General features: G+C 33.9%; 1 protein-coding gene across 2 annotated transcripts in view; it reads right to left on the bottom strand.

Annotated features, from left to right (window-relative positions):
• Nucleotides 1-22156, bottom strand: part of ACSS3 (acyl-CoA synthetase short chain family member 3) — a 179289-nt gene that overhangs the window by 6000 nt on the left and 151133 nt on the right. For both annotated transcript variants that reach the window (XM_509241.9, XM_016923924.4), the window contains 2 exons: nucleotides 18979-19060; nucleotides 16646-16768 (listed from right to left, as the gene is read on the bottom strand). In XM_509241.9, coding sequence (XP_509241.2) covers nucleotides 16646-16768; nucleotides 18979-19060 — 205 coding nt within the window. The remainder of the gene's footprint in view (nucleotides 1-16645; nucleotides 16769-18978; nucleotides 19061-22156) is intronic.

Genomic DNA, 22156 nt, shown 5'->3' with positions numbered 1-22156 from the left:
TCTTGGCTAACCAGAGTTTTAATCATCAAAAATTATTAGTGTTTATTGGTGCCATGACTCTCTGTACCTGAGTTCCTAAAATGCCAAGGTATCTGTTCAAATCACTGTTAAAAAATAAATCACCCACATATTTTGTCACCTAACCAATATGACTAGAGTTTTAACTAAATTTAATGTCAAAACATCTAGTTTGCCACTCTTTCACTTTGTTATTTTAAATTTTACTAAGTTTTTATCCTTAGTGCTTTTAGAAGCGGATGGGAAAATGTTGATTGTTTTTCTATAAAAGCAAGGAGTATTTTAAAATCAGAAGAAATATACAACAACATTTCCTATAATATAATATTACAGTTTCCCATTTTTGCCTACTGCAGATAAATTCTTAAAAATTATGAGATGCAAAATCATTTTCAAGAATTATGTGTCATATCTAAGTGACATCAAATATTATTCATCTATCAGTTTTTAAAATGCCATAAAGGAAGGGTGGTAGCTTTTTATGTTGGCCCCACAAATATTATTTGCATGCCAAGTGATGATTTCAACAACTGAATCATTAAAAGGGAAAGCGTTGAAATATGTCTTGGCAACATTCAAGGGACAGAAGCCAACCAAATGTCCTATGGGGGGAAAAATATCAAAAACCACATTAATGCATTCCCTCCAAATAAAATCTACGAAGCATCTGTGATTAACTGGCATTTAAGTACCTAAAAAAGTCATGGAACTTAAAAGGCAATAGTCTCACCACAATTGAGTACATAAATGTTATGAGATTAGGACTAGTAAATTCCTGTCATCTGTTGTTTCTTAGGTATTGCCAATTTTGCATAGATTTTAATGAATTTAAAATATTTTAAGGCTTCACTGAGTTGACCTACACAGGTTTTTCAATTACATTTTTAAGAATCTTAATTTAAAAAATCAGTTCAAATCAAACACCCTCATAAGATGGGAGGAGCCAGTTTGCAGTGCAATATTGTCTATGCAATGGTTCGAAGAAGACAGATTTTTTAAAAATTTCCTCTGACACTGAAGTAATCTAGGAAACTTGTCAGAGAGATTCCAGATACTCATCAATATTCATGTGAATACTCAGGAAATATTCAGCAATGTTGCAACTACTTAAATCCAATAGTCATTTAATGCTTGGTAGAATTGAAATGGCAAGGCATCTTAGTTGGATACACAGTCACTTTATGGAAATATATTCAATGTTGAAGAATCATTCCTAAAATAGCAAAAAAAATAGCTACCTTGGAAAACAAATAGTGACACTTTGGTTAGAATAACCTTCAAAAAGGCAAAAGGCATGTGAACCGTGTCCTAAGTAGGCTTTAAAGGCAGTATGTTAACACCAGATTTCCAAGTTCCCACAAATATTAGTGGGATTATTTAAGAAACCTACACTTAAGCTACAAGTGAAAGAGTGAAATTAGAGAGCCCAATTTGTTTCCTGTACATTTCTTTGTATGAAAAGGCCTGAAGATTTCTTCACATGAAAAGCCACAGCAGTCAAAGAGAACTGAGCAAGAACAATCATATTAGCTTCTGCAAATTTTAGCTTACAAGTGCAGAACTAGCAGATTTTAGACACAATTTTTCTAAGAACTCCTTAACCTCCATCAAAGTTTCCTAAATGTCTAGCTCAATGCTGGGCTTTCAAAAACTAATCAACACTTTAAAAATAGACTTGATTATTACTTAATAGTTAAAGAAGGTCCTCATTTTTACTTGGATCTGCAAGGATACTGTCCTCTTAAATTGATAAAAAGCTATTCTAGAGCTCCATTTTCTTATGATGAGAACAGAAAAGAACATAGAGTTCCCTGAAATATTTTTGATGTAATAATTTTAATAGAATATCTGCTTGATTTGGGTAATATAAATTTTACGGTTTTGTTGTACTCGAAATTCTTTTTATAAATTTATTGGTACAAATATTTGTACATATTTATAGGGTACATGTGATATTTTGTTACATGCATAGAGTGTGTAATGATCAATTCAGGGTACTTAAGGTATCCATCACTTCGAGTATTTATCATTTCTATGTGTTGAAAACGTTTCAAGTCCTAATTTCTAGCTATTTTGAACTATACATTGTTATTAACTATAGACACTCTACTTTGCTACTGAATATTAGAACTTATTCCTTCTATATAACTGTATTTGTACCCATTAACCAATCTCTTTTCATGTCCTTTCACCACTTGACAAACACATACCCTTCTCAGCCTCTGGTATCATTCTACTCTCTGTTTCTGTAAGATAAACTATCCCAGATCCCATATATGAATGAGGATAGATATTGTCTTTCTGTGCCTGGATCGTTTCACTTAACATAATGAAATCCAGTTCCATCCAAATAGCTGCAAATGGCAGGATTTTAATATTTCTTTATGGCCAAGTATTATTCTATTATGCACATTTACCATATTTTATTTCTGCATTCATCTGTTGATGATCGCTTAGGTTGATTCTATATCTTTGCTACTTGAGCACTGCTGCAACAAACATGGGGGTAAATGTAGCCCTTTGACATACTAATTTATTTTCCTTTGGATAAATACCCAGTAGTGGGATTGCAAGACCTTATGGTAGTTCTACTTTTAGTTTTTCGAAAAATCTCCATACTATTTTCCATAATGGCTGTACTAATTTACATTCCTACTAACCGTGTATGAGTTCCCTTTTCTCTACATCCTTGCAAGCATGAATTACTTTCTAACAATAACTTACACACTTTTTTGTCTTTCTAATAATTACTCATAAAATGTTTACTTAGGGAAACTGGAAAAGTGTAGATATTTTTACTGTACTTAAAAACAATATTCAGTCTATTTTTTTCTACAAATAAAACTTTCATTGGATTAAGACCCTCAATTCCTATTCCAAAAAGTTAAAGTGGAATATGGTATTCACCACTGGCAACCCTTGTCAAGTAGTTAAATAGTAAGGTTTGGGCACTTTAATAAGAGCTGGATATATCATCAAACATTTCAGAAGGAAATAATCAATTTGCTAAGCAATTTTGCTAGGAGCTAGTAAAAAGTCAGTATAAAGTATCAGTTCACAATTCTCTAAGAGATTTCAAAGACAGAGAAGACAAATCTGATTTAAACTGAGATAGAATTTTCTTATTAAATATAAATACTTAATAAAAACTTAGTCATTTAATTCATATATAGAGAGAAGTTAACTTAAAGATTTAAGGTCTGAATGGTTTCCTGTTATGCACCCTAAATACTCCAAGACCCAGTGACAAAGTTTCTGTTAGATGCCAATAATTCTAGCATGTTTTTCTCTTTTTCCATTTTAACTGCCTATTTTCTGCCTATCTCATTCTGCTGTTACATACAGTGAGAAGGATTTCAGTAGAAGCATTAAAGCATAACATATCTTTGAATAGGTTGATACTCCTCTTTTCATTCTAAAAACAAAAGAAGACTAAGGTTTTTGACTAATAATAATAACTATGCGTACATAATTTTCATATTTTGAATGACTGAGTCTGCCGGAAATGCAGGTGAATATTGGAAGTAATCTCTTAGAAGGAAGAAATTAAAAGTTCATGCAACCAGAACCATCTTTTGCCAACACACCAAAAGACATGAAATTTCAATTTCAGGTTATCACAAAATTTAGAGTCGTTTAAAAACAAGATAACATTATAATAGCACACAAAGGTCAAATGTTCTAAAATATTTTATAAAGTTCCTTCCTTTTACTCAAAAAAAATCACATTTAAGAAACACATGCCAACATGACAAGAAGTATTAAGCTGTTAAGTTTGAACTGAAGATAGGTACAAACTTTTTTAATTTTTAATTTTTTTAACTTTTAAATTTGGGGGTACATAAGCAGGTTTGCTATAGAAATAAACTCATGTCACAAGGGTCTGTTGTACAGATTATTTCATCACCCAGGTACTAAGCCTAGTACCCAATAGCTATTTTTTTCTGATCCTCTTTTAATTAGAGAAAGAGGAAATAAACCTTTGACTCTGCATACTCTGATCACAGTGAATTGTTAATCATGTTACTTTAAACATTTTCTTTCATTCAAATTGTAGTTTGTTTGCTCCATTCAGTTTAAAAACTATTCTGGGATTTGCTTCTAGAAAAAAATGAAGTAACTTATATCTTCCACAATAACAATGAAAAACTCTGGGCTAAAATATATATTAGAAGACTCAGTCAGAACATAAGAACTTGAAATACAACTTGGTGATGAGTTCACTGTCATTTGGGAGTTTGCGGATTTTGTTATTTTTGTTCATTTGTTTGCTTTACTTTCTGTATAATCTGGCCGGAGGACTAAAGCAGCTCAGCATGTGTAACTGACAATGAGTACAGACAGAAAAAGCCCTAAGAGCCTGCTGTGTCTGGTCAGAGGCCCAGGAAAACAAGTAGGGGAGTCAGAAAACAGGTTTTGTCCTCCCTACTTCAGATGAGTGACAACAAAGAAGCAGGGCCCACCCCTCTCTCTACAGAGCTGTAGAAAATTTGTTACCTCTCCACACCTTACACCAAGTAAATGTCAGCAATTAAGGTGTGCCCCTTCCCTTCTCCACACTAGCTGTACAACAGATCCTGCAGGAGGGAGCCCTGGGTACTCTCCTACCCTAAACCAAGAGAACCCAGAAAGGATCAGTGCCACTTGCTGTCTGCAGCAGCAGCCATGCTGCTCCTGAGAGTGGCTCTCTGTTGACTTACCCTGGCATGTGTTAGGCAACTGCCAGCAAAGAGACAAGACCCCTTCCTCTCCCCAGAGGCACTGTTCCTGTAGATGTTGCAGGAAGAATCCTGGTAACTGTGGGGAGACAAAGCCCTGACTCATTACCCATAAGAACAGCAAAGGAGAGTTTTGTGAACCAAAGAGGGAAAAGGGACCTCTGGTTTTGGCACTACAAGTAAGAAGCTTCGAATTCACCACTCCATTCTAACAAGTAGAAAGTTAAACAAACTGAAAAAAAAATAAAAAACAATTAAACAGAAACAATTCTTCTTAGATTTGTCAGAGAGGAAGTTCACAGGGAAAACCACTCCCCCAAAACTGTAGAGGCAGACAAGTAAATAGAGAAAAACACAATTTATTGGAGCAGAAACCTCTACAGGAACAAGTGCCAAGGTTGGAAAACCCGAGCTGTATGACAAAACACTGTGTTCCTCTTTCCAGGGCCTACCCTTAAAAGAAACTATTCTGTAACAGAACCTAACTGCTGGAGTTTTCTCAGAGCCTAACTGACATAGGAGAAAGGAAATATCCAATTCCAGCCCCCTTTATTCAACCTATTTTTTGTTTGTTTGTTTGTTTTGAGACAGAGTCTCACTCTGTCACCCAGGCTGCAGTGCAGTGGCGCGATCTCGGCTCACTGCAAGCTCCGCCTCGGGGATTCACGCCATTCTCTTGCCTCAGCCTCCCGAGTAGTTGGGACTACAGTCGCCCACCACCACGCCTGGCTAATTTTTTGTATTTTTTAGTAGAGACAGGGTTTCACTGTGTTAGCCAGGATGGTCTCGATCTCCTGACCTCGTGATCCGCCCATCTTGGCCTCCCATAGTGCTGGGATTACAGGCGTGAGCCACTGCGCCAGGCTCATCCTATTTTAAGAGGGGAAAAATCTGCAAAGAACAGATGAAGTTCACAGTCCAAGGATACATGTTCATGAAACAACTAAGATTTAATCATAGGAGTACAGAATACTTCTCCTCCCCCTGCATCTTACCAATACACCAGCAAAGGCCTACTGAAGTTCTTTTTATACAGTACATCATGTCAGTATTTCAACAGGCAATTACAAGGCATACTAAAAGGCAAAATAAATAACAACAACAAACCACACAAATACACACACACACACACACACACAGTTTGAATAGACTGAAGAAGCATTAGAAACAGAGTTTCATATGACAGGAATATTGGAATTATCTTAACACGATATTTTTTAAAACTACGATTAATATGTTAAGGGCATTAATGGAAAAAGTAGACAACTTGCAATAATAGATGATTAATGTAAGCTGAGCAGAGAGATTGAAATTCTAAGAAAGAATTTTTTAAATGCTACAAAGCAATATCACTGTATCAAAAATAAAGAATGTCTCTGATGGACTTATTTGTAAACTAGACGTAGGTGAAAGAAGAATCTTGGTGCTTGAGGATGTATCAATAGAAACCTCCAAAACCAAAAATCAAAGAGAAAAAAGATGGAAAAGAAATCTCCAAACAGAACAAAATATCCAAGAACTTCAGAACAAATAGAAAAGCTGTAACAAACACATAATAGCGGTAATGAGAGGAGAAGAAAGAAATAGAAGCAATATATGAAGAAATAATAACTGAGAGTTTCCCCCAAATTTATGCTGACACAAAATCATAGATCCAGGAATTGCAGAAAACATCAAGCAAGATAAATGTAAAAAAAAAAATCCTACATGTAGGCATATCATACTCAAATTTCAAACAATCTAAGATAAAGAAAAAAATCCTAGAGAAAGCCAGAGTGGAGGGAGAAACACCTTACCTATAGAGAAGCAAAGATAAGAATCACATGTGACTTCTCCTTAGGAACCATGTAAACAAGAAGAGAGTGGAGTGAAATATTTAAAGTGTCAAGAGGGAAAAAAGCACCATTAATTCTAGAATTACAGAATTCCAGATTGCTATATTGTGGAAAATCATCCTTCAAAAATTAAGGAGAAACAGACTTTTTTAGACAAAAGAAAAAACTTGAGGTAATGTGTTGCCCGTAGACCTGCTTTGCAAGAAATGTTAAGTTATTTGGAGACATGGAAAATAAGTCAGAAACTTGTATAAATAAAAATAAAGGAACAGCATCAGAAATGAATAAACAAATGTAAAATTAAAAAAATTATTTTTCTTGTTCTCAATTTACCTCACAGATAAGTTTGTTCAAAATAATAATAGCAACAATGTGTGTATATGTGCATGTGTATATGCTTATGTGTAAGCAAGTGAATGACAGCAGTGATACAAGAGCTACAAGGGAGGAATTAGAAATATTTTGCTATTTGTCAAAGATCAGATAGTTGTAGATATGCAGCGTTATTTCTGAGGGCTCTGTTCTGTTCCATTGATCTATATCTCTGTTTTGGTACCAGTACCATGCTGTTTTGGTTACTGTAGCCTTGTAGTATAGTTTGAAGTCAGGTAACGTGATGCCTCCAACTTTGTTCTTTTCGCTTAGGATTGACTTGGTGATGCAGGCTCCGTTTTGGTTCCATATGAACTTTAAAGTAGTTTTTTCCAATTCTGTGAAGAAAGTCATTGTCATTGGTAGCTTGATGGGGATGGCATTGAATCTGTAAATTGCCTTGGGCAGTATAGCCATTTTCACAATATTGATTCTTCCTACCCATGAGCGTGGAATGTTCTTCCATTTCTTTGTATCCTCTTTTATTTCATTGAGCAGTGGTTTGTAGTTCTCCTTGAAGAGGTCCTTCACATCCCTTGTAAGTTGGATTCCTAGGTATTTTATTCTCTTTGAAGCAATTGTGAATGGGAGTTCACTCATGATTTGGCTCTCTTTTTGTGTGTTATTGGTGTATAAGAATGCCTGTGATTTTTGTACATTGATTTTGTATCCTGAGACTTTGCTGAAGTTGCTTATCAGCTTAAGGAGATTTTGGGCTGAGACAATGGGGTTTTCTAGATATACAATCATGTCGTCTGCAAACAGAGACCATTTGACTTCCTCTTTTCCTAATTGAATACCCTTTATTTCCTTCTCCTGCCTAATTGCCCTGGCCAGAACTTCCAACACTATGTTGAATAGGAGTGGTGAGAGAGGGCATCCCTGTCTTGTGCCAGTTTTCAAAGGGAATGCTTCCAGTTTTTGCCCATTCAGTATGATATTGGCTGTGGGTTTGTCATAGATAGCTCTTATTATTTTGAGATACATCCCATCAATACCTAATTTATTGAGAGGTTTCAGCATGAAGGGTTGTTGAATTTTGTCAAAGGCCTTTTCTGCATCTATTGAGATAATCATGTGGTTTTTGTCTTTGGTTCTGTTTATATGCTAGGTTACATTTATTGATTTGCATATATTGAACCAGTCTTGCATCCCAGGGATGAAGCCCACTTGATCATGGTGGATAAGCTTTTTGATGTGCTGCTGGATTCAGTTTGCCAGTATTTTATTGAGGATTTTTGCATCAATGTTCATCAAGGATATTGGTCTAAAATTCTCTTTTTTGGTTGTGTCTCTGCCCGGCTTTGGTATCAGGATGATGTTGGCATCATAAAATGAGGTAGGGAGGATTCCCTCTTTTTCTATTGATTGGAATAGTTTCAGAAGGAATGGTACCAGTTCCTCCTTGTACCTCTGGTAGAATTTGGCTGTGAATCCATCTGGTCCTGGACTCTTTTTGGTTGGTAAGCTATTGATTATCGCCACAATTTCAGCTCCTGTTATTGGTGTATTCAGAGATTCAACTTCTTCCTGGTTTAGTCTTGGGAGAGTGTATGTGTCGAGGAATTTATCCATTTCTTCTAGATTTTCTAGTTTATTTGCATAGAGGTGTTTGTAGTATTCTCTGATGGTAGTTTGTATTTCTGTGGGATCGGTGGTGATATCCCCTTTATCATTTTTTATTGCATTGGTGGGACTGTAAACTAGTTCAACCATTGTGGAAGTCAGTGTGGCAATTCCTCAGGGATCTAGAACTAGAAATACCATTTGACCCAGCCATCCCATTACTGGGTATATACCCAAAGGACTATAAATCATGCTGCTATAAAGACACATGCACACATATGTTTACTGCAGCACTAATCACAATAGCAAAGACTTGGAACCAACCCAAATGTCCAATAATGATAGACTGGATTAAGAAAATGTGGCACATATACACCATGGAATACTATGCAGCCATAAAAAATGATGAGTTCATGTCCTTCGTAGGGACATGGATGAAATTGGAAATCATCATTCTCAGTAAACTATCGCAAGAACAAAAAACCAAACACCGCATATTCTCACTCATAGGTGGGAATTGAACAATGAGAACACATGGACGCAGGAAGGGGAACATCACACATGGGGACTGTTGTGAGGTGGGGGGAGGGGGGAGGGATAGCACTGGGAGATATTCCTAATGCTAGATGACGAGTTAGTGGGTGCAGTGCCCCAGCATGTCACATGTATACATATGTAACTAACCTGCACATTGTGCACATGTACCCTAAAACTTAAAGTATAATAATAAAAAAAAGAAATATTTTGCTATTATAAGGTATTTTCTCTGCCCATGAAGTAATATGTATTATTTGAGTCTGGACTTGGTTAGTTGTAAACATATATTGCAAACATTAGGGCAACCACCAAAACAAAAGAAGTATATTTAATATGTTAAGAAAGGAGAGCAAAATGAAATAATATAAAATGTTCAATTATAACCACAAAATGCAGAGAAAGAAAGACAGAAATAGAAAAAAGAGTAAGGGCAACAAATAGAAAACTGTAACAAATATGGTAAATGTTAATTCAGTTATATTAATGATCTTTAATATCAATGATCTAAATATACCAATTAAAAGGCAGAATGTCAGAGAGTAGATCAAAAACAAGACTCAATTATATGTTTTCTGAAAGAAACCCATTTTAAATATAACAATACATATAGATTAAAAGTAAAGGGATGGAGAAAGTTATACCATGCTAATTTTTATAAGTAGGGGTAGTTATGTTAATTTCAAGCACAGAAGACTTCAGAGCAAGAAAATGTATCAAGAATAAAGAGGAGCATTACATAATGATAAAGAGGTCAATAACCCGAGAAGCCATGATGATCCTTAGGGCATCAAAGTATGTCAGGCAAAAATGATAGAATTGGGAGGAGAAACAGATCAATCAACTATTATAGTTCAAGACTTTAACACTCCTGTGTTGGAAATTTACAGATCCACTGGGCACACAATCAGTAAGGACATAGTTCAGTTCAACAGTACCATCAATCAAGTGAATAAAATTGACATCAATAGGCCACTTCATTCAACAACTAATAATTAAGAATAAGAAAAAAAAAGTCCACACTCAAATAACACTTCACAGACAGAGTAAGTACCTTATAATAACAAAAATTCCTAATTCCTCCCTTCTAGCCCTTGTATCACTGCTGTCATCTATTTTGCTTATACATAAGCATATATATATGTATGTGCATATATGCACACATATTGTTGCTGTTATTAGTATGAACAAACTGTTATTTTTGAGATAAATTGAGAACAAGAAAATTAAAATGTTTTATTTTACTTTCTGATACGGTTTGGCTGTGTACCCATCCAAATCTCATCTTGAATTGTGGCTTCCATAATTCCCACGTGTCATGGGAGGCACCTGGTGGGAGGTAACTGAATCATGGGGGCGAATCTTTTCGGTGTTGTTCTCATGATAGTGAATAAGTCTCACAAGATCTGATGGTTTTATAAAGAGAGTTCCCCTGCACACTCCCTCTTGCCTGCCGCCATGTAAGACATGACTTTGCTCTTCATTCTCCTTCTGCCATGATTGTGAGGCCTCCCCAGCCATATGGGATTATGAGTCAATTAAACCTCTTTCCTTTATAAATTACCCAGTCTCAGGTATGTCTTTACTAGCAGTGTGAGAATAGACTAATACACCTTCATTTATTCATTTCTGATGCTCTTCCTTTATTTTTGTTGATCTAAATATCTGATTTATGTTTTTTCCTTGTCTCTGAATGAAATTGTTGAATGAAGATTACACATTTTTTTCAAACTTAAATGGAACAGTCACCAAGACAGACTACATTTTGGGCCATAAAACACACCTTAAAAATTTAAAAAGAATATAAATCATACAACATCTGTTCTGAGGTAATAATGGAATTAAACTAGCAATCAATAACAGAAAGATAGGTGTAAAATCACAAATTATTGGAGGTTAAACAATACACTTCTAAATAACACATGAGTCAAAGAAGATATTTCAAGAGAAATTTAAACATATTTTAACTAAATGAAAATTATAATATAACATCAATATTTATGGGATGCAGCAACAGCATGCTCACAGGAAAATTTATAGCACTGAATTCACATATTAGAAAAGAAGAGAGATCTAAAATCAATTATGTAAACTTTCACCTTAGGAAACTAGAAAATGGAAGACCAAATTAAATTCAAAGTAAGCAGAATAAAATAAATTATAAAAATTAGAGGAGAAATAAATTAAATTGAAAATAAATCAATAGAAAATACCATAAAACCAAAAGCTATTCCTTTAAAATATCAATAAAATCAATAAACCTCTATCCAGGCTAAGGAAAAACAAAGGAAGAGACAAATTACTAAAACCAGAAATGAAAGAGGACATATTACTACAGATCATGGACATTAAAAAGATAATAAGGAATATTATGAATAAGTCTATGCCCACAAATTTGATTACCTAGACAAAATAAACTAATTTCTTGAAAGACACAATCTGACAAAAGTCACACAGGAAGAAATTGACAATCTGAATAGGCCTATATTTATTAAAAATTAGATCAACAATTAATAACCTTCCAAAACTGAAAGTACCAGGTGAAGATAGGTTCGTTGGTGAATTCTACCAATTCATCAGTTAATTCTACCATTTAAGGAATAAATTAGACCAATTATCTACAATCTACCCTTCCAATGACAGAAGTCATGGGAATATTTTCTAACTCAATCTATGGAACTGGAACAATGCTGGCCCCATAGAATAAGTTAGAAAATATTCCCATTGTATTAATACTAAAATAAGACAATTAAAAAAAACTATTGACAGAGGCTGTCACGAGCATAGATGCCAAAACCCTCCATAAAATATTAGCAAATAGAATCCAATCATGTGTGGAAAGAGTTATGTACTATGACCAAGTGGAATTTAACCCAGGTATACAAAGCTGGTTCGAAATTCAATAATCAAAGTAATCCATCGCATCAATAGGCTGAAGAAGGAAAATTACATGATCATATCAGTAGATGCAGAAAAAAATAAAACATTTGACAAAATCCAATACCCATTCATGATAAAAATATTAAGTATACTACGAATAGAGGGGAACTTCCACAATTTGGTGATGAACCATCTACAAACAAACCTAGAGCTTACATCATACTCAATGGTGAGAAATTCAAAACTTTCCCACTAAGATCTGGAACAAGGCAAGGATGTCTACCTTCAACTATATTTTCAACATCATACTGGCTAGTGTAACAAGACAAGAAAGACAACACTGAACTAGGTAGTGCAATAAGACAAGAAAGGAATATAAAATGTATACAGACTGAGAAAGAAGATATAAAACTGTATTTGTTTGCAAACAACCTGATCGTATATATGTAGAATATCCAAATAGACAAAAGCTTTGAAAAACAAATTAACATTGAAACCACAGTCCAAAGAAAGTGGGTAAAGCTATGTAGTCTGATCCTAACTGGGCTGACCACTTCCTAAAATAAATAGCCACAAGAACAGAAATGCAGAAGATTTAAATAGGATCCAGAACCTCATGATGTAATATTCAAAATACTCGGGATAAGATTTAAAATAGACATTTATCAGGAAAATCTAAACATCTTTTAAGAAAAAAGACAATCGCTAGATACCAAACCCAACATTACCTAAATATCAGAATTATCAGAAAATTTAACTTAAATATTATAACTATGGGGAAATAAACTTCTAAATTTACCAGTGCTCCTATAAAAGCCCTAGCCTCCTGAGACTCTTGAAACATCTGAAAAATTAGACCTATAGTGATTTGCCTAATGAATTGCTCAGATCTTAAAGGATAATAAAACTTTAATTTATCTGTCAAGGCCGAATGTGTATAGTCCAGACTAGATCCCTAGTATAAACTCCCAAGAAGCTGGGGAGATTGGCTCACTATCTTCTTGGGTATTTACCTGCTAAAAAGAGATTAATTCCCAGGAGTTAGAAACATTTCCACATTGTAAAACTGGAGATGCACAGGGCGCTCTGGCTCCTGGGGCTATTTTACTTATATATTAAAGAATTACAGTTTTGATTAAAGACATTATGTTTTTAAGAAGAGCCTTCAGGAAGGACGGCTGCCTCCCTCCCTTTTAAGTAGAGAAAAATCATTTTTTAAACTTTCATTTATGGAGAATCTGGCTACTCACGTAGGAAAAATTGCCATTGGCTTTCATTGGGTCATAATAAGACCTAGGGTAAGGTGGAAATGACACTCTTATAAAAAAAACTGTCAAAGATGAATATTAAAAACCAAACAATAACCATGGCCCAAGAAGAATGGGCAAAAACTCTTGGTATGAATGGAATCATAGACGTTCTCGCAAATTAATAAAAGCTACAAAAAAAGAACCAAAATAAGTTAAAAGAGAGAAGGGGGAGAATGAAATAAGAGAATGAAAAAGAGAAGAATAAAAAAGAATAATAATAAACTGGTAGGCAGATATATAACTATATCAATAATTAAATGTAAATTATCTGAAAACACTAAATGATGGAGATTGCCAGATTGGATAAACATAAAAACAAATAGATGCTGTCCATATGAACTAAGTAGGTGCTGTCTACAAGAAACCCACACGAAACATAATACAGATAGATTAAAAATGAAAAAATGAAAAAAGATCTATGATTCAAATATGATTCAAAGAAAAGAATGGCTATATGATTACTACAAACAGTAGATTTCAGAATAAGGAAAATTACTATTGATTAATAATATTAATAATAATAACAATTATTAATTATACAAATCAATGTATAAAAACAGTAATTCATTGCAATCACGTAAAGTTTGTCCCAGGAATGCACGACTGGTTCAAAAGCTGAAAATTATTTAATGTAATTCACGTAACATGGGTAAAAAGAAAAATCACATATTCCTATTAATAGAGGCAGAAAAAGCATTTGATAAAATTCAACATTCATTCATAATTAAAAATAACACTTCAGCAAATTAGAAATACAAAAACAATTATTCAGTTTGATGAAGTGTGTGTTTACAGAAATACCTACAGTTAGCACCATTCTTGCCTTTACCCTAAGATCAGGATCAAGACAAGGGTGTCTGCTCTTACCAGTCTTGTTCAACATCCTATCCCAAGTTCTAGCCAGTTCCAAAAGGCAAGAAAAAGACATAAAAAGCATTCAGATTGGAAAGGAGGTAATAAAACTGTTTTTATTCACATGTAACATAATTGTTTACACAGAAAGTCTCAACAAGTCTACCAAAAATACCGCTAGAGCTAGCAAGCAAGTTAAACAAGATCATAGGTTACATATCAGTCTGCAAAAAGGTCAGTAGTATTTCTATCCACTAGCAATGAAAAATGTCAAACCAAAGTTTTTAAAAAATGTATAATAGCTAAAAAATTAAATACTTAAATATAAACTTAACAAAACTTGTTCAGAATCTGTATGCTAAAAATTACAAAGTATTTAAGAAACATACCAAAGAAGTCCTAAAGAAAGAAATACACAAAACTCATGGACTGAACTCAGTAAGTTTGAAATAGCAATTTTTCTCCAATCAATATATGGATTTAACACAATCTCAATCAAAATTTATGCATGGGTTCATTGTACCTATAGAAAATTTTATGCTAATATGTATATGGAATACCTAAAGGAACTAGTATAGCTACAACAAGACTAAGAAAGAAGAGCAGATGTGGAGGACTCACAATATTCAACTCTAAGATACACTACATAGCTACAGTGTCAAGGCAGTATATTCGTAAAAATATAATGTAGATCAATTATATTGATCTACATAAAAAATCTATTAAATATTTTCCATGATCATCATAAAAAAAAGTAGATCAATGAAATAGAAAGATATTCTAGAAACAGACCCACTCCAATATTATCATCTGATTTTTGACAAAGTTGCAATGGCAATTCAATAGAGAAAGGGCAGTTTTTTCAACAAATGATTCTGGAACAACTGGCATCCACTTAAAAAATTATTTATCAACCTACACCTTGCACTATATTGAAAAATTAACTCAAATTTAAATTTAAAATGATATAAATGTAAAACAATAAAACTGAATATAAAACATAAAACTATAAAACTCTTAGATGAAAACAAAAGAGAAAATCTTTGTGATGCTGAGTTAGGAAAGCATTTTTATATACAATACCAAAATCATAATCCGTAAAAGAAAAAAATGATAAATTAGAATTCATCAAAATGAAAAGTATTTTTTTCTCTGTTATGGGCACTTTTAACAAAATAAAAAGATCAGTCAGAAACTAGAAAAAGAAATTGCAAACTGCATATCAGATAAAGGACTTGTATATAGAATATATAAAGAACTTACAAAACTGAACAATAGAAAAGAAACAATCCAATTTAAAAAAATGGGCTGAAGATTTTAACAGATACCTCATCAAAAAAGATATATGGATGGCAAATAAGCTTGTGAAAAGATGCTCAATATCACTAGTTATTACAGAAATGCAAATCACATGCACAATGAGATACTATTACACACAGAGTAGAACAGTTTAATAGAGTAATGACACAACCAAGTTCTAGAAAGAATGGGAAGAAGTATGAACCCTTAAATACTGCTGGTGGCTATGTAAAATAGCACAGTCACACGGGAAAACTCTTTGGTGGTTTCTCATAACCTTAAACATACACTTAATATACAACCCAGAAAACCCACTCTAAGTATTTATCCTAGAGAAATAAAATATTTTTTTACACAAACACCTGTATTTGAATGTGTATAACAGCCCTATTTATAATTGCTGCAAACTGGATATAACCCATATGTCCTTTAATGCATGAATGGATACATAAACTTGTTAGTACAGCCACACGATGAAATTCTATACAGCAACATAAAAAGGCAAATTCTTAATAAATGCAACAACTTGGAAGAATCTAAAATGTATTTTCCTAAATGAAATAACCCAGTCTCAAAGGTTACAATACTGTATCATCTATTTATATAAAATTGGAGAGAAGACTAAAACATAGGAACAAAGAAAAAAATAAGGGGTACCAGAGTCAGAATAGACAGGTGATATTATGATGGAATTATTTGACAGCGTTGAAATTGTTTTGTATCCTTTCTGTGGTGATGGTTACAAGAAACTGTATTAGTATAAATACTCATAGTATTGTATAACAATAATGTAGATTTTACTCCATAGGAGTAAGTTTTTAAAACATTTTTAAAAACCTCTTCTGGAGACTTTATGTGACTTACATTGGAAGAAAATTCTCATGATTTAAGAGTACAATAAAATGTTTAATCCCATACCACTTAAAGACCATGTGCAAACCTGATGATTAAACACGAGTAAATCAAGAAGCTAGAGGCATTCAAGTAGCAAGTATTAAGAAGCAAATGTACACAGGCTCTCCCATAAACAAAAAATATATGTAAGTGTTTAAAACTCTTCACTACCACCCAGGGATGTGGGAGTGTAGGGAATATGAATATCTAAAAGAGAAAGTGAGGTGGGAGAGATGTAAGAGTAACCTAGCCTCTGCTGCAAATGAAGGGTGTGGTAATTTTCCAAGTGAAATAACCTCAATATTGTCTTCAGTGCAGCTCTGTGCCTAAGCACTACTTGGAATAGAATACCAATATTCATCAATACCTCTTCAATGGCACCTGCAGAAATTCTGTGACCTGCAACATTTATTACATCATCCACTCGAGACATAACATACACATAGCCTTCTTCATCCATGTAACCAGCATCCATGGTATCATAATATCCCTGAAAACAAGAAAAAATAACATTTGATTAGCATGTACTGTTAAGTAACGTAATCAATTTAAACTTGGTAAAATATACAATGTAATAGAAATGGATTTACTGTGAACATTTGCCGTTTTTCGTAACTAGACTAGGAAATTACACTACTTTTTATCTGGAAACTGTACTAGAATCTCTTTGCTCCTCTAACAGCCAAGAATAAGTTGAAGTGTTTTTAGAAATGTTTAAGTGTTTGAATATAGAGTTGTAAAGTTTATGAATCCAATTTCTTTTTTTAATGGAGAAGTAATAGCTCAATACTAATTCTAATATACTTCGATATTGCAAAGTAATTCTTTGATACATTTCTTCTTTAATTGTATTAACTTTTAAAATCTTTAAAGCTCCCAATGAATAATTTCCCAATACAGCAGTAGTTTATTAATATGGGTTAGGATTGGACTCAAGCTTCAGTGAAATTTAATAGTAAGTATGAAATTTAATTTTTAGTCACTCAAAGTAAAACATTTTTGCTGGTCTAGAAATGACAGTAGAATAAGAATAATAAGAATAAAAAGTAGAAAAAATAAATATTATTTTTCCTAATGCTTCTGAGTTATTTTGATACCTATGTTTATGAACATGGACTTTAGTACAAATCCTGGAAAGCCACTATTGTGTTTCTTAGACTTTCTGAGACTCAGTATTCTCATCTGTTAAATGGGAAAATGAGTCCTGCCTTCTAAAGCTTCTGTGAAGCATGCATGAAACAGTGTATATAAATGAAAAAGGACAGACTCTGGCACATCATGAGCTCTCAATAATTTTACTGCAATTAATACTTTTATTAATATTAGAGAGGCAGTCTAGAGTAGTAGTTAAGAGTATGAACTCTCAAGCCTGACTATTTTGGTTCATCTCAGTTCCATCACTTCTCACTTATTTGAACTCATGGGAAGTTACTCAACCCTTCTGTGCTGTTATTATTCTGTTATTATTCCTCAAATAACAGGTTTGAGATCAGGTAAAAAGACAGAGTACAGAGTCACTTCACATAGTGTAGACATAAACAGGGGCTTTGAGGGAGCTTTTAGTGTTAAAGGTGATCATGTTAATACTACATGCACATATCATTTGCCATTGTCAGGCTATAATCAATCATCTCACCACCTGCACTCTGATGATTTAACTGTGGCCCATCATGCAGATAGACTGGGCTTACTGCAGTCAACTATACTGACAAATCTTCCCTGCCACACTCTATCAGGGGATGTTTAATCTTGGCTATTGAGGACATTCAATGCTGCAATTTCTTTCTAAAGAAAGCTATTTTAATTATTTTCATTTCGTTGATTAGGTTATCTGTCCTTCACTAATAAATAATAAAGATAAAATGCTAAGTACTTCGGCAAACTTTTTTAGTGAAATTCTGTTCATTCAGAATTTTACTTAGTGAAAAATGAGGACCAGGTGTCCCTGTTGGGGTTAGGCGGTGAGGGTGGGGGGTGGTAGTAGAGGGACAACAGAAAGATGATGTGAGCAGAACCTGATGTGTTTTATTAATGAAGTGCTGTTATAAACATAAGACACATCACCATGGCATGGAGTAACAAGTTTCACACAATGACAGAATGTGAAACAGGAAGGCACTTTTTGTTATCCAGGACGCTGGGTGTTGGGCTTTGAGTACACTGTTTCTGTCCTGTATCTGTATTTTTAAAATGAGATTTAAAAATAAAGAGCTCAGAGAACATTCAAAAAATGGTGTCAAAAATAAAGAAGTGGAAAAATACAACTTCTGGGCAAGCTGAATGGATTTTGCTCATATAACCAGTAAGAGGTTAAAGGGTCCTAATGGCATTATATAATTCTGATTTGCTGCTCTCTGTCTGTTGATACAGAGGAATCCAGTAGAGGAAACATACAGAAAGTCCAAAAAATATTTTTATGTAACAAATAATGTCCTGATACTGAAGACTATTAAATTCTAGGAAAAGCTGCTAAGAAAAACCAATAAATTTCTATGTCTAGAGACTGACAATAACAATAAAATTGACGTATTTAGATAATTATGAGTTGGGCATTCTTATCCCTGGGAGCTGGAAACTGGTCCAGATAACCTTTAAAAGTTTCTTTTTGATCTACGATTCTAGGAGCAAGTTTCTCCATTTAATAGGCAAGAATTATAGAAAAGTACATAAGAAGATAAAAAAGCATATTAAAGTTCTTACAGGAAATTTTTCAAAGTATAAATGCTTGAATGCTTCCTGATTCTTCCAGAGTCCTGAAAAAGCCCCAGGTGGCAATGGTAACCTTATATAAAAACAGAGAAGTTAAAATTATGATAAAAGTGGTAATAAACACAGATTGATTAGAACTATTATTTTTCTACTGTGACAGATAATTACAATTCAAATCCTACATTGAAATATAACCCCTAAATCTGCTGGACAGACCATGTCTAACAGAGGTTTATGTAGCTGACCATTGTACAGCAGAATTGTTGAAGAATGACTTTAGTCTCTGGAAAGTGCACAAAAGGCACAAGTATGTGGAAATCAAATAACTATTAGCAATAAGCATTGCTTCAGTGAAAAACATAATATCTGCAAAAAAAAGAACCAAAAAACGTGTCATTGAATTACTTTCTTAGAAAACTATTATTTCACCATTGAAAAGTTAATTCATTTTTTGAAGTACTAAGATATTGTCATCTTTGCCTGTCTGTTTGTGTAATAGAAAATATTCTAATTAAACACCCAGTGTAAAAACTTATTTCATAATCAATATGCCTCCCTCCGCTGGGAATTCTCTCTCACTGCTTCCTCCTCTTTTTTCTTCTCATAATCATCCAGACTTATGCGATTTCTCACTTCTATAAACACATGGAAATGCTTCAGCATAGAAAATATACAGAACTATGTATCTTTTGTTTTCAGCAAATTTCCTCCTTATACTTCTTTCATTTATAGGGTCAAACAGGTGTTATATGCATGGCAAGGGCTTAACCTCTATCTATCTACTTGTTTATCTATCTATGTATCTACCTATGTTTACATAAATAAATGAAATTCTCATATTTATTCCTTGTAGGAAGTGCCTACTAACAAAGACAACCACTCAAATTGCTTTCTGAACACAGAAACCTTTTAGATACTTTAGTTTGGAATTTTCAATACTGTAAAACATAGGGGCTTTCAAAACCTACCCTCCCATATTTACACAATAAAAACATACTAAATGGAGTTGTAAATTCGTAGTTCTCATGCTGAGAAAATTGAAAATGAAGCACAGATGGCTAGTGTACACATAAGATGACATCTCACACATTCCCCACAAGCAGAATTTTCGGGTCTGACAGTACAAAAGAAAGCAGTGTGGTCACATGGCCACCTCAACATTAGAACTTCATGGCACTGAATTTTACTCTCACATTCTGTCAGGAACAAAATGCTGTTACAAGTGGAAGCAGCTGCCGATGCCTCCTTGGGCAGCCAGCAGATATCGCCCACTTCTATAATGTCCAGCCTCCCAGTAGCGATCCTGCGGAGTTCTCCCTTGCTAGATGCTCTTTATTTAAAATTATTTTAAGACAGAGGAAATATACTACATCAGCATTTCTGGACTTCATGTAATTACATAAAATGCACATAAGGGTATTTTGTAATCTGTAAAATAATCCAAAGAAATGCTGTTGTGTTTTTGCTGTTGCTGTTGTGATTATTACTGTTTGCTAAATCTGTATGAAGGCAATAGGTTGAAGCCAATAATCCCTCCGGGTTCTCTTAACTGAGCTTATTATGTAAATACTTGTAAATAACAATACAGATAACATCACTACATCAGTTTGTTTTAATTGTTAATATTTTACAGAAAAGTGTAAAATCATCAATTTTTTAAGCATTGAAATAGAATATGACTATAACAAATACTAAAAATCAACTTAGCAGCACTTTCAGGATGCTGAAGGTGAAAAAGTGAAGAGGATCTTAGGAAAAAAGTGGCAAATCACATGTCAATATGGACAAAGAGAGATAACATTAGTGAGTGAAGCAAATTGTATGTAAAATAAATGATAATAAACCTGATGAAGATGCATTCTGCTTGCATATTAAATAAGAGACAATTTTCAGTTGCTCCCAAGAAAAATATAAGGATATATAGGGTTTTTCTGTATTTTATGGTGCCATTTTTGACATATACATGGGTATTGGAAATTATTGCTCTATTATACTAAAGAAAAAGAAGAGGTATCTGTGATAATCAATGGCAGCCGACATTTATGATGGATTGAGGGAAATAGAGAATGGTGGAGTCTGAAGCAAATTACAGTTTACATGCCAGGTACAATGGGGACAGCTGTTTCTTAGTTCCACCTGATTGCTGGTATACAGGAGTGCTGATCCAAATATCTGAACATGTAATATTGCCCATGATGAGAGCTACGCATATCAAAAAATATATATTAAACAGGCATTTTTTCCCATTTTATGTACCCCAAATCAAACATTTTGGTCCACCAGCATCCACACACTATCTGCTCACAGCAAAGACTCCTAACTGTTCGCAATCATAACCTAAATGAGTTAGTATTTAGTGCTCTTTACAACAGCTGAGTGTCCTGGTAGCCTAGTATGTACCTAATCCAGAGTGCATAGATAGGACCAAGAGGACTGCATTTTACAGAAAGAATATTACTAGAGAGAAAGGGAAAATCTCATTCTTTCCAGAAGTCAATTATGTTAGCAACTTCTATTTTTAAAAGAAGATTTCCTGCTAACCTGCCTTTCCTCTTGCTTCCTGAGAAAAATTAAGGTGCTAGCAATTTGTAATAGAGAGAATATATTCTTATAATTAATTGATGCCTACAGGATGAAAGCATACGTAGCCATCTCCCAGAAAAAACTAAGCCTTAAGGACACAGGCTTCCAGAGCTGTTGCACAAAACTTTAAATATCTGCACAAAGTTCCTGAAGAACAAGGACAATACACATTTTCATACCATCACTCATTCTTACAAGAAAGGTCTGAGTAAGTTTGTATATACCTGTAGACCCTGGGGATTAAGAATAACACACCATGGGGTGCATGAACACTGAGGACTCTTTTGAACCCCCTGAAATTTAACGTAGAACTTGTCTGTATGTTTCCCAGGAGAATGTCTTTGGCTTTCATCTAATTATTCGAAGGTTGGTAACAATCACCAAATATTAAAACCTCTGTTCAATGAAAAGCCCAACCTAAAATGTACTTCAGTGGTAAAAATAGGTCATCCTAATCATATCAAAAAGTACCTTTAATCTTTTTTTTATTATACTTTAAGTTTGAGGGTACATGTGCACATTGTGCAGGTTAGTTAATCTTAATCATTAAGAATAGAAAATCTCAGCTCTTCACTTTCTCTCTGGA

The sequence above is a fragment of the Pan troglodytes genome, chromosome 10 (genome assembly GCF_028858775.2).
Source record: "Pan troglodytes isolate AG18354 chromosome 10, NHGRI_mPanTro3-v2.0_pri, whole genome shotgun sequence".
NCBI classification, from domain to species: Eukaryota; Metazoa; Chordata; class Mammalia; order Primates; family Hominidae; genus Pan; species Pan troglodytes.
Note: the sequence above shows the minus strand (reverse complement) of the source record. Positions and strands in the feature narration are given on the sequence as shown.